This window comes from Silurus aristotelis (genome assembly GCF_946808225.1).
Source record: "Silurus aristotelis genome assembly, chromosome: 11".
NCBI classification, from domain to species: Eukaryota; Metazoa; Chordata; class Actinopteri; order Siluriformes; family Siluridae; genus Silurus; species Silurus aristotelis.
In genome coordinates, this window is record NC_139584.1 from 17,264,000 (window position 1) to 17,277,733 (window position 13,734).

The following is a 13,734-nucleotide window of genomic DNA, read 5'->3' on the forward strand; positions in this document are numbered from 1 at the left end:
ACATATATACACACACAGTGAGGAAAATAAGTATTTGAACACCCTGCTAAGTTCTCCCACTTAGAAATCATGGAGGGGTCTGAAATTGTCATCGTAGGTGCATGTCCACTGTGAGAGACCAGTGGTCAAAAAATCCAGAAATCACAATGTATGATTTTTGTAACTATTTATTGGTATGATACAGCTGCAAATAAGTATTTGAACACCTAAGAAAGTCAATGTTAATATTTGGTACAGTAGCCTTTGTTTGCAATTACAGAGGTCAAATGTTTCCTGTAGTTTTTCACCAGGTTTGCACACACTGCAGGAGGGATTTTGGCCCACTCCTCCATACAGATCTTCTCTAGATCAGTCAGGTTTCTGGCCTGTCGCTGAGAAACACGGAGTTTGAGCTCCCTCCAAAGATTCTCTATTGGGTTTAGGTCTGGAGACTGGCTAGGCCATGCCAGAACCTTGATATGCTTCTTGCAGAGCCACTCCTTGGTTATCCTGGCTGTGTGCTTCGGGTCATTGCCATGTTGGAAGACCCAGCCTCAACCCATCTTCAATGCTCTAACTGAGGGAAGGAGGTTGTTCCCCAAAATCTCGCAATTCATGGCCCTGGTCATCCTCTCCTCAATACAGTGCAGTCGCCTTGTCCAATGGGCAGAAAAACACCCCCAAAGCATGATGCTACCACCCCTATGCTTCACAGTAGGGATGGTGTTCTTGGGGTGGTACTCATCATTCTTCTTCCTCCAAACACGTTTAGTGGAATTACGACCCAAAAGTTCTGTTTTGGTCTCATCTGACCACATGACTTTCTCCCATGACTCCTCTGGATCATCCAAATGGTCATTGGCAAACTTAAGACGTGCCTGGACATGTGCTGGTTTAAGCAGGGGAACCTTCCGTGCCATGCATGATTTCAAACCATGACGTCTTAGTTTATTACCAACAGTAACCTTGGAAACGGTGGTCCCAGCTCTTTTCAGGTCATTGACCAGCTCCTCCCGTGTAGTTCTGGGCTGATTTCTCACCTTCCTTAGGATCATTGAGACCCCACGAGGTGAGATCTTGCATGGAGCCCCAGTCCGAGGGAGATTGACAGTAATGTTTAGCTTCTTCCATTTTCTAATGATTGCTCCAACAGTGGACCTTTTTCACCAAGCTGCTTGGCAATTTCCCCGTAGCCCTTTCCAGCCTTGTGGACGTGTACAATTTTGTCTCTAGTGTCTTTGGACAGCTCTTTGGTCTTGGCCATGTTAGTAGTTGGATTCTTACTGATTGTATGGGGTGGACAGGTGTCTTTATGCAGCTAACGACCTCAAACAGGTGCATCTAATTTAGGATAATAAATGTAGTGGAGGTGGACATTTTAAAGGCAGACTAACAGGTCTTTAAGTGTCAGAATTCTAGCTGATAGACAGGTGTTCAAATACTTATTTGCAGCTGTATCATACAAATAAATAGTTTAAAAATCATATATTGTGATTTCTGGATTTTTTTTTAGATTATGTCTCTCACAGTGGACATGCACCTACGATGACAATTTCAGACCCCTCCATGATTTTTAAGTGGGAGAACTTGCAAAATAGCAGGGTGTTCAAATACTTATTTTCCTTACTGTATATATATATATATATATATATATATATATATATATATATATATATATATATATATATATATATATATATATATATACACACTATTGACTGTGACAGCTCTGACAGATACAATATGCTATTATATTTTTATAACTATTACCATCAGTATCGCCACATTACTGTCTAGCTTCCAACGGTCAAAAAAAAGACTTGCATTTTACAATTTAAAACATTTAGGACACTTAACCATAACACTGTAGTTTTGAACATCTCATTCCATTGCAAAGTAAAATAAAATGTATTCTTATCATTCTGGAATAATCCCCAGACTGGGCCTTATTTAGGCAGAAGTAAGAAAGAAAAAGCCTTACATAAAGTTTCTTCTGGTAAAGCTCAGTAAGCTGGGACAGAACAGTAGCTGATTCTTCCAGGTATTGGCTCACAGCACTGGATAAAGCCTCGGCTGCAGCTGCCCTCACTGTTTCCTCATGGTGTGTTACATCTTTGATAATCAGTGGACACAGCTCAGGAACCAGCTCTAGACACAGAGTCTGCCACAGCCTAGAGAAGTCAGAATATGCATAAAACAACAGAGTGAGAACAACCACTAAAAGCATTTAAAAGAAGAAAAAGAATGGTAATCCTAGGTGAGATTTCTATTGTCACCCCCAATGGCTTTGCCCTCCCAACACATTGTTCCACCCCCACACCATACAAATCCTTTGCAACATTCCATAAAAAAAGTTTAAATGTTTTTTTATGATACTGAGCCCCTGATGGTATTGACATGATGATGAAAGACTTTTAATCCAAGTAAACATGGACAATGTTTCCTGCCACCCTTTACAAATCTAATTTGTAATAATCATAATAATAAATACTCTTTGTGGGGCAGAGGTGAGGGTGGAAGGGCAGAGTCGGTGTTCACAGGTGCCCCCCAGCTGGTTGCACCCTAGGCAACGGCCTAGTTTGCCTATACCTAGAAATGGTACTGGCACACTCTAAAACACATACGTTTGAGTATCAGGGCATTTCAAACATGTGCTTATGAAGATGGAGAAACAAGCAGATTATAAGTACACTAGATACAGTACAAGATATGTGAGGTACATGATAGTTCCCTGAATTCTACTTAAGATTACACAGTACCTTTCAAAATAATTATTGGCATACTCATAAATTGAGCAAAAATCTTTGTATATTGTGTAAATTAATACTGAATAATGTTGTACTACTCAAACAACAGAAGAAACTATTTATATAAACTAATTAGTTATCTTAGTAATATTTATTATTAATATAAACCCTCCCCCCAAAAAACCAAAACAACTTAGTTTTCCCTTTGCTTAGTCCCCAAGAACACTGTCACACAGTCACACAGAATTCTACCACATATATAGTGCCTTCCAGAATTCTTGCCACCCGTTATTTAAACTAACAAATTAACCAATAAAAATATAAAGGGACTTAAAATATTCTGATTGTAGAAGTGGAGTAAGATCCCTCTACATGCGTCTCTAATATTGTTAGAAAATTTCAATAATGGGCTCAGCTATTGAACAAAATGTAACATAACTTGAAATAAATAAATAAAACGTATTTATAAAACTATCCTGAATACTCTGAATCCCATGCATACTATTCATTAGTGTCTGGAGAGAACTGTGAAATGTGTAGATTTTTGAGAAATGTTAGACAGTGATGTATATATGTGATGCATTTTATTGTGAATAGAAATTACTAGACTGTATCTTCATAGGAATCAAAGCACCTCAATAAGGCAAGGAAAGCTACAAGAAGAGGAAAAAAAATGGGCCATGTAATAACTGAGATAACAGTATTGGTTCCTCTGATGCAAATAATTACTGAATTAAATAATTCACTAGCATTGTCAATGCAGCTGTTTAATATATTCAGGGATTTATTCTAAGGCTGCAACAACTAATCGATAATCAAATTTGTTCATGAATGCCATTATCGATTAGTTCAGCTGTTCAAGATACGGGTTAGTGTGACTGTAAGATAATACAGAGTACAGGGTCAACCAGCAGCAGTAAAAAGTGTGCATTTCAAGTCATCAAAGGCATGGGAGCATTCTATATTAAACGCAAGGCATGGGAGCATTCTATATTAAACGCAAGGCATGGGAGCATTCTATATTAAACGCAAGGCATGGGAGCATTCTATATTAAATGCAAGGCATGGGAGCATTCTATATTAAATGCAACAAAAGAACACTGTAACCTGCTAGTTATGCAAAGCAGAGCTTGTGTGACATGGAAGTACCACAGTCATGCACAAGCACATGAAAAGAAAACGCATCAGTTTCAGAAAAAGGAAAAACATCAGAGCACTGTAAGCAAAACTGTATAATCCTCATGTGAAGATGGTTTAGTTTAATGAAGTGCTATTCTGTAAACTGTTTGTTTGTAACTTCGGGACAGTCGCACTGTATATGTTCTGTCGTGACTCGCGCAAGGTCTCGCGACTCGCGCAAGGTTCAAGCAAGGTCAATGACCTTGCTTGAAATATAGTGATGGATTCAATTAAAACAGTGCAAACAAAACACTAAACCTAAAAGCAGCAAATAACTGCAGCAGTAAATGATCACATTTCTAGTCACTGTTGTGGTTTCCAGTGAATGCTTATGCATTTGTACAAGAATGCATTTTTTTTTTTTTTATCCAACCTGTTACTTTGCTGCATTTCCCCGTTCCACTCTCTTTTTATAGCATTTGTCTACCACAACAGTTAGATTATCTTTTTTCAAACCTGATTTACTGTGGCTTCACATACATACATACATACATACATACATACATACATACATACATACATACACACACATATATATATATACACACACAGTCGAACCCACTTATCTCGACCTCGGTTAACCCGCCAACCCTATTAAGTGGACGTTTTTGAAGTGGAACCGCCAAATTCTCGCTTTGTCTTAGCATTTTTTAATCGTTTATGTCGCCGAACCCTAATATCTCGAGCACAAGGGGGGGCAAATTTGCCTCTTAACGTCGGTTATGTCAGGAATCCCCCTGCCACGCCCCCTTCGGCGGCGGCATTCCCCGAAGCACCTGGCTTCTTCTCCCGTGCGTGCCACGGAGCTCGTCGCAATCATGCTGATCACACACACCTGACTCTCATTCACTCACTCATCCCATCTCCTAGTTAAGCCCCTCACATCCACACACTCGCGGTCCGTTATTGTTTGTGCATGATCGTATGTGTGGGTTCGTGGCGGTCTGTGTGATCGCGTATACGTATCCCGCTACGTACCCTTCTTCTCGGACTCCGCATTCTCTCAACGGCACCCCGGATTACCCCAATCCTGCTGTTTTCCATGTTCACGCTGTCTGCACCACGTTTATCCGTTGCTGCCCAGCGCTGCGCTTTCCATAGCGCGGATCCGTGGATTCTCTACACGAACTGTCTCTGCTTTCACAGATTTTCGTGGACCACCACTGAATATTACTGCTTTGCTACAAGTATTGGTGGATTATCTCCTGAGTATTCTCAATAAACTTTGTTTGCGTTTACTTCGGCTTCCGCCTCCTTATCCGCATTACAGGTTATCTCGATCCGCATGACCAATCAATCAAATCGCGGCAACGCTGTTGTGTAAAAAAACCTCCAAAAACACGTGCATGCACATTAATAATGGACATCATGTACATAAAGAAATTTCGAGCACGTTAATATATTGCCGCCATATTGGTTTTCGTTTATCTCGATCATCGGTTATCTCAATGCTTTTTGGCGCCCCCTAGGCCGGCAACATAACCGGGTTCCACTGTATATGTGTATATATATATATATATATATATATATACACACACATACACACACACACCGTAATTTTCAGACTATTAAGCGCACCCTTATACAAGATGCACCCCACTGAATTTGACAAAGATTTTTATTTTGAACATAAATAAGCCGCACCTGTCTATAAGCCGCAGGTGTCTACACTAAAACTAATGAACTTTACACAGGCTTTAACGAAAGACAGTGTCTGTTACACGGTGTAACGGGTGAAATATGTTGGGGCTCCATTAAGAGCAGAGCGGCATTTTGGGAATAGCCTGCCGCTGCATTTTCCCGGTAATACTACATGTGTACAAGACCGAGGAATATGTCCTTATTATTTTCTGATGCTCATTTCTAAGTTTCTTTGACTAACCCGTAACGCTGTTGCCAAGAAAAATAAAAAAGCAAGAGTTTTGGAAACCTGTCTGTGCTTATATGATTTCTGTTGCAACTGGATTTAGCGAGCTCTCCCTTCACCCAGACTCAGCGCGTTACAACGACTTGTTTCTAAACAGTAGCCTACCAAGAAAGTCATTGTTCACTGTCTTCCTCCTTCCTTTTACAACTATTTCTCTCGAGGCATCATCGTGCGTTTAAAAATTGCCGTGCCGAGAGAGAGAGATATGTAATAAGAAACTAATAACACTGATGTGTGTTTTATTTCAAATTTATTTTCTAATGTGTTTATAATATTAAACTTTGGTTGTTCCAGATTCAATGTTTAAGCAAAACTAAAGTTTGTTTCCATATGAAAAGGTTCAACATTACACATCTGAAGAGAAGGGAAAACATGCACAATTGCAGTAAACTTTTCAATAAATACTGAGTTTGGCCTGCGATTTCGTCCAGTTTTTAATTTTGGCCCACTGTGAATTTGAGTTTGACACCCCTGCTGTAGACAGTCCGAGTGAGCGGCAGGTCAAACGTCAGAGGAATCTCATCCATATTTATGATGTGGTGCGCCCGATTCAGTGGGAGCGCATCCGATTTAATATAAAGAGTCTTATTGGTTCACCTGAACCCGTTCGTCAATTTCATTGGTCTAATTTTATGGGGTTCAGTTTTTTAGCTTGAAGCTTGTGAAACCGGGAAAAACCCAGGAAAAACCCAGGAAAAACCTAGGTTCAAATCGTGGAAAAAGAGTAGCGACTTAGAGTCCGGAAAATACGGTAGTTTAACTCAATATGTGGCTTTTGCATTTTTTTAAGTACACTTTTATCCGCAAGTGCCCTGGATAAAGGTTTTATATAGTTATATAAGCAAATCAACTATTTAAAAAAAAAATATTATTATAATTTTTTTTTTTTATCTGATTTATTAAATTATTAAAATGATCGTTAGTTGCACCCCCTATTTATTCATTACTTTTTTTTAAAAGCATATGTCGTAAAATAAGTCCACTCACTTGTCTGCCAGTGCGCTGCCTTCTTCCTCTACATCAAATCTGGACACCCAGAGTCTTCTGAGCACATTTAGACCATCTGGCTCAGCACTATCTGTGGGCAAAGCCAGCTGCAGTGCCAAAAGTCCCTGTGCACACACGCACACGCACACGCACACACACACACACACACACACACACACACACACACACGCACATTCAAATAAAACAATAACTAATAGCTTTGTTTTCAGACATACTTTGCATAGTCACCAAACGCAATCATTTAAATTTATCCAGATTGTGCACTAGCAAAAAAAAATGTTTTTGGTTTCTTGTGCATGAAAGAAGTTTACAAACTTATGCAAGACATTCTTTTTATATTATTACAGACTAAGCGACATTTAACTGAATGTCATTATACCAATAAGTCTAAAGTTTATATACACTGTTTACTGAGCCTTTCAACAGTTTGGAATTTAATTTCAATGTATTTTGGTCAAGGAATTGTTTTCGTTAGACTTACACTGTACATATGCTTAGAACAGTTTCCTTTATTAATGTTTATATGACAGCTCTAAGGTGCAGCTCATTTTTACTTCCAAAGCAGAGTGATATTTGAGGAAATATTATAGCAAACATACCCTTAGGGCTGCATCTCTAACAGAAAAGCAAGGAGAGAGCAGTGCTTCTAGCAGTACATCAATCTCAGCTTGATCAGCCAGTGCACAGCCCTCCTGCCCTCCAGCACTTGCACAAAGAGCTGTGAGACAGCCTGATGCCAACACCTATAAAACACATAAAAAAAAAAAAACCCACACATTAACACATGACAGTGATAGATTCCACTACTGAAGAGTTACTGCTTATATATTAATATGATGCTAGGAACACTATATACCTGCAGTCGTGGTGTGGCAGTACCAATTACTTTAGTGAGTAGCAACAGCATGTCCACACGGGGAAGGAGCTCTGGACCATCCTGACAAATAAGTCGAACATTCAGGATTAAATCTACACAACATCAGCCATAGAGACAGAAAATAAATTTTCTCCATTTTAACTGTATGTCAAATTTTGTGAATGCAATGCCATAAAATTATGTATTTATATTATTTGCTATTATTATTCATAATTTTTTTTTATTATTAAAAAGCCCCAAAATGTTGCTTTTTTTTTTTTTAATCTACTGCAGAAACTCCTGCCAGTGAGTCTACCTCATCAATGAGTTCATCACTGTCATCATTGCTGGAGCGCAACTGAGAGTGTGTGTGAATGATCTCTAATGCATGTGTCAGCATGAGCTCTGCCTCCTCAGATGTGCCACTGTTTAAAGTAAGGATGGCCTGCAACAACGGGAAACAAAAAGAGAAAGCTGGAGCAGACAGAGGGCACGTATCTGAAAAAAGAAATAAAATACTTTAGCACAGTACATTAAAAATCTTTCTTTTAAAATACAAAAATTTCTATATTTCTGCAATAACATGTTCTTAAATATTAGAAAGACCCTGTATTTCGTTGCTGTGTACCTGTACTTTGCAGTGACAAAGTTCTAACTACTTGTCTGTCTGTCTATTAGACTTTAAAACCTAAAAGTAGATTAGAACCCAATTAAACAAATGTAACTGAATATTATAATTCAGTGTTTTATTTTAGGAAAAAGGTCCAATATTAAACATCTGCAAGTATGTGAGCCTTTGTGTTCAATATTTGGTATCACTCGTTTTTGCAGCAATAACGAAGTAAATGGTTCGGCCAACTGCTGCTCACTGCTGCACATAGGCTTGTATTTTACCCAATTTGCCAGTACAAAACAGCTTCAACTATAGGATATAGGTGGGTTTCCTCACGTGAACTGCATGCTACATTGTCTTTATCAGCATTTTAATAAGGGTTAAGGTACGTTGACTTAACTAATTCAAAACTTTATTATTAACCATTCTTTAGTAGAGCTACCTTTGAGTTTAGGGTTGTGGTCTTGCGACTTGACCAACCTTATATTGAAATTCATTTTGTTTACAGATGTCCAGCGATTTTTCTTGAGAAATTACTGGCAAGCTGTCCCAAAATAATAATAATAACAATAACAATAACTTCCTATTGGACCAATAAAATATTCTGATTGTTAAAACTAAGCAAAAAAAAAAATATAAATAGGCCTAAAGCCTGATAAAACCACCAGTACTTATTTGTACTAGTACTTAGTTCTTATCTAATAACTACCTAAGTTGGCAAAATTGGCAAAAAGATTTATTTTGGATTTATCAGTCACAACACTTTTTTTTCCAAAAGCCTTTTTGCTTGACCGTGTGATCTTTGGTAAGTGTGTCGGGCAGCTTTCAAGCAATGTACACATTTGTACATAATCCTGACTGTGCATTGGTTGAGTCCAAACGTTTTGTTTTCAATCAATGGGATGACAATAAAATGTGAGTGAGCACCATGTCTTATTTAAAGAACCAAAATCTCAAAAAAACGTTGCAAACGATGTCTCAACTTTAATTTCATTTTAAAATTAACTACTAATACAAGAAGTTTACTTAACTTTTGCCAAGATATGTAATATTGGATTATTTTCCTCATTAAATAAAAGATAGTCAGTATAATATTTGTTTCATTTGTATTATTGAGTTGTGTCTACTTTTTAAGAACATATTGTGTCTACATTGTATGATAAGTGACTAATAGAAAGAATCATCTCTTTTTCTTTAGTTAGTGTAGGTGGTCTCACCAGTTTTTCCCTCTCTATGTGGGACTGTGTTTGTGTACAGCAGCTGGACAGTTCGATGTGTAGCTGTGTTTAAGTTCTCCTGAGACCACGCTGGGTCCAGCTCACATTCCGGCTTCAACAAACGTAAGGTCACGTGACCCACAAGAAGAGCTAGACAGTCAAAAAAACAGTAAGACTATCAAAAGGAACACACAGCTCCACACGTAAACCTGTAAATGTAAAACTTGTACAAAAAAAAATTCTAAATAAATAAATAAACTTGTCTGTCCAACAAAAAAGGCTATACTTTGCTAATAAACTATTACAAATTTAGAATGTGAGCTCTTACCCATGAAGTGTAGTTGTTTCTGCATGACACATGTGCCAATATTCAGGAAGGTTTGGTGCACATGAGGAGCAGCTAATGGTGAGTGCAGCAGAGGCTGGAGCGCATGGAGGACTCCAGGAATGTGGTGAGAAATCTGAGGAGGGTGCCGAGCCATTATGGCCTCCAAAAGCCCCACTGTGCACTGCAACTCCATATCCAACTGAAGAAGAGAGAAATGAGCTCAGTAAGAACACAATCTATGCTCACAGTCCACTTTCTCAGAAACACTTGTACATCTATATAGATATATAACCAATCCCTGTAATGGGTAATACAGAAAGATTTAATACCTTGATATCACTGACATTCTTTTCTGTACTATATATCATTGTACAACCCTAATTCCAACAAAGAGTACAATTTAAATAAAATACAGAATGCAATGATTTGCAAATCTCTCAAACCCACATTTTATTCAGAGAAGAACATAGAATTATCAAATGTTTAAACAAAGAAAACATAAAATATAAAGAAATATGTATGGTAATTTTAAATTTGATTGCTGCATGTCTCAAAAATCGAGTACACTTCTTTTGTTTAAACATTGTTTTCTATGTTCTATTGTCAATTACATTCTGTCTTTATTTACATTTCAAAAAGAATCCTGAATTTTTGTAACTGGGTAAAACTGGGAGTTTTCGCCTTGCTGCTGTAGTAAAAGATTTTAAAAAGCTTCTGATTAATACAAAAATATATCTGACCATCTAATTCATTTATTATGAAAGTATTACTGCCTAATCTTCCTCACCCCCTGCAATTTCTTCCGTATAGCGGACTCCTTCTCCAGTTGGTTCTGCATCATCTCCCTTTGTTTGCTGGTTAGTTGCACCTCATCTTTAATTCCTTTTTTCTTTTTGATTTCCTGAGCAGGAGCAAAGTAAAAATACGCAAATCTTAACAAATAAAAGAGAAAAACTTGATAAAGTAAATTATATTCAGTCCTAAGAATCTTACCTCTTGTAGCTCAAGTTCGATGATCTGGTCTTTGAAGGAGTATGCCTTATTTTCTCTCTTCATATTTCCCTTTTTCGTGCTCTCTTGCTGGGCACTGAATGAGCATGATGGGATGTAAAGGGTGTATAAATATATTATATACATACATACACACACACACACACACATACCGTATTTTTTCGGACTATAAGCCGCTACTTTTTTCCCACGTTTTGAACACCGCGGCTTAAACAATGAAGATGACTTTCTTGGTAGGCTACTGTTTAGATACAAGTCGTTGTAACGCGCTGAGTCTGGGTGAAGGGAGAGCTCGCTCCAGTTGCAACAGAAATCATATAAGCATCGACAGGTTTACAAAACTCTTGCTTTTTTTATTTTTTTTGGCAACAGTGTTACGGGTTAGTCAAAGAAACTTAGAAATGAGCATCAGAAAATAATAAGGACATATTCCTCGGTCTTGCACACATGCAGTAATACTGTAAAAATGCGGCGGCAGGCTATTCCCAAAATGCCACTCTGCTCTTAATGGAGCCACAACATATTTCACCCTTTACACCATGTAACAGACACTGTCTTTCGTTAAAGCCGGTGCGGCTTATTTATGTTTAAATATCAGTGGGTTATATAAGGGTTATATATTTATTGTCAAATTCAGTGGGTTATATAAGGGTGCGCTTAATAGTCCGGAAATTACGGTATATACATATACGTATTTATATATATATATATATATATATATATATATATATATATATATATATATATATATATATATATATATATACACACACACACACATATATATATATATTAAAGGTCTTTATACAGAAAAGATTTATCCCAATTGTCTTTGCATTGCTTCCCATCTCTTACCCCATGATGATGCTATTGTCATACAGCACTCCCTCTGGTGTCTTCATGATGGCATATTCTTGACGCATCACCTGCTTTAGCGCTGGATTGGACAGCCTCTGGATCACATGGTCCATTACACAAGAAAGCAGTTTCCCAGGAGAAAGGACTGACAACTCCCCAATGGCATTTCTTACAGCCTAGCAGCAAAGAGAGAGGAAGAGAAACAAACTTTTTTTCTTTCCACATGCATACAACTGATAAGCAACAGAAAAACACACAAAAAAACCTTTGTTGTTTATAGGACCATATGACAATGGGAGTCACACCTGGTTGTCAGCATTTCCCTCCAGCAGCAGGGGAAGGATAGATTGTATATGTTGGTCAATAAACACTGCAGCATCCATCTTCAAGCTGGACAACAGCAAAGGCCACAAATCTGGTTTGGTAGCAACTTTGTAAAAGAAAAACAAATATAAAATAGTCACCTTGTGATAGTAGAATAACAGTATAAACAAGAACCATAGAACAACAAATGAACAAAGCAGATCATATAATGTTGTGTCAAAGGTTTCATTTAAATTAACAATAATTTTACTATTTGTCACCAATACACAATAACACAATTTAAATAAGTTTTTGATTTGCTTGTTTATCAAGGTTTGGGAGGACCACAATTAAATTCTGACTCAAAGAAAGTTTATCGTTTAAATTGTCCTTAAATACTAATTGAAAAATAGTGTACTACAGTTATTAGTGTTCTAAGCATGTATTATATCCACTATAAGCATATATTGTATTATAAGCATGTATTATATGTATTATATATATTGAGAACTAGGTGTGTGACAATATTTCACTTTAATTGATGTTTGCAGTGGAGAACTGAGAGAAAGTAGTGCCATGACATTTATTTTTATGGATTTAAATATTCATTAAAAAAAAAAAAAAAAAAAAAAAAAAGATTTTTCTATTCAAAAAGTGTGTATGACAAATGTGTGTGCATTACATGATTCTGTGTTGCTTCTCTTTTACTAATAATGAAAGGGTTATTGTGTTAACTCTGTGTTAATATTATTTATGTTATCCTCTCCAGTTCAGAAAATTTATCTTTTGCAAAATGGTTTGAACAAAAATACATTTTATATATATACAATGGCTGCCTGCCAAAAAATTTAAAAACACCTGTTTTTTGACACACATATGCATGTTCCTTTGTTTAAATGCAACAAACTTTCATCGAATGTGGATTTACTTTGACCAAACAAAAATATAGTTTGTTCAGTATTCGTTTTCAACATATGTATATATAACAACAGGCTCAATATTCTCTGGTGTGCAGCCTGTTCGAACAACACCTGGGGAAATCAGCAGACGGGACACAATCATGATGTCCAAACTGGTAATGATGGCAAAATTCCCTTCACTCACATTATCACAATTCTTATAAAAGGCTTTCACAACGAATGCTTGTTGAGCACCACTCCACTGCTCCATTATAACTAATGGCAAGGAGTTCTAACTGAGCTCGCATTGGTCCAACCAACTGCCCACACCCCAGGGTCGCCAAAGATCCAAATTTCCCGTTTTCCCACGCCACCCTGTACATTTCACTGTGATATAATGTATACGTGAGAAGAATAAAGCCCCTTACGTTATTTGTCTCTCAAAAAAAATACAACTAGGTGTTTCCAAACTTTTTAAAGGCACTACAATAAATACAAATACAAACACATACGTCTACACGAGCACAGCCTTACACCTGCATGCTCATAAAAGTAACAAATATACATCAAATGAAGTAAATAAACAAACCAATAGATGGGTGGTGGGCTACAGTGATTATATCTAGAGCCAGTTTCTCAGCTTCGCTGGTGTCATTCCACTGGCCTGCTCCTGCACATAGCACTTTTAGAGCCTCTAAAAGGATCCAAGGATGGATATATAAGCGGCCCAACTCAGTCAATTCTCCTGTTTCAGTATGAAGAGCCTCTGTGGGCAAAACCTAAGAAAGATTAACATAAACAATAAAGCT

The 13,734-nt window shown here is 37.4% G+C and overlaps 1 protein-coding gene across 1 annotated transcript in view; it reads right to left on the reverse strand.

The window, feature by feature from the left end:
• gcn1 (GCN1 activator of EIF2AK4) overlaps positions 1-13,734 on the reverse strand; it is a 54,646-nt gene that overhangs the window by 27,111 nt on the left and 13,801 nt on the right. Inside the window, exons 19-30 of the mRNA XM_083554327.1 lie at positions 13,515-13,704; positions 12,029-12,153; positions 11,721-11,899; positions 10,848-10,941; positions 10,642-10,755; positions 9,855-10,053; positions 9,527-9,676; positions 8,013-8,194; positions 7,697-7,777; positions 7,440-7,583; positions 6,820-6,944; positions 1,961-2,150 (exon numbers count right to left, since the gene is read on the reverse strand). Of these exons, the coding sequence (XP_083410453.1) occupies positions 1,961-2,150; positions 6,820-6,944; positions 7,440-7,583; positions 7,697-7,777; positions 8,013-8,194; positions 9,527-9,676; positions 9,855-10,053; positions 10,642-10,755; positions 10,848-10,941; positions 11,721-11,899; positions 12,029-12,153; positions 13,515-13,704 (1,773 nt within the window). The remainder of the gene's footprint in view (positions 1-1,960; positions 2,151-6,819; positions 6,945-7,439; positions 7,584-7,696; positions 7,778-8,012; positions 8,195-9,526; positions 9,677-9,854; positions 10,054-10,641; positions 10,756-10,847; positions 10,942-11,720; positions 11,900-12,028; positions 12,154-13,514; positions 13,705-13,734) is intronic.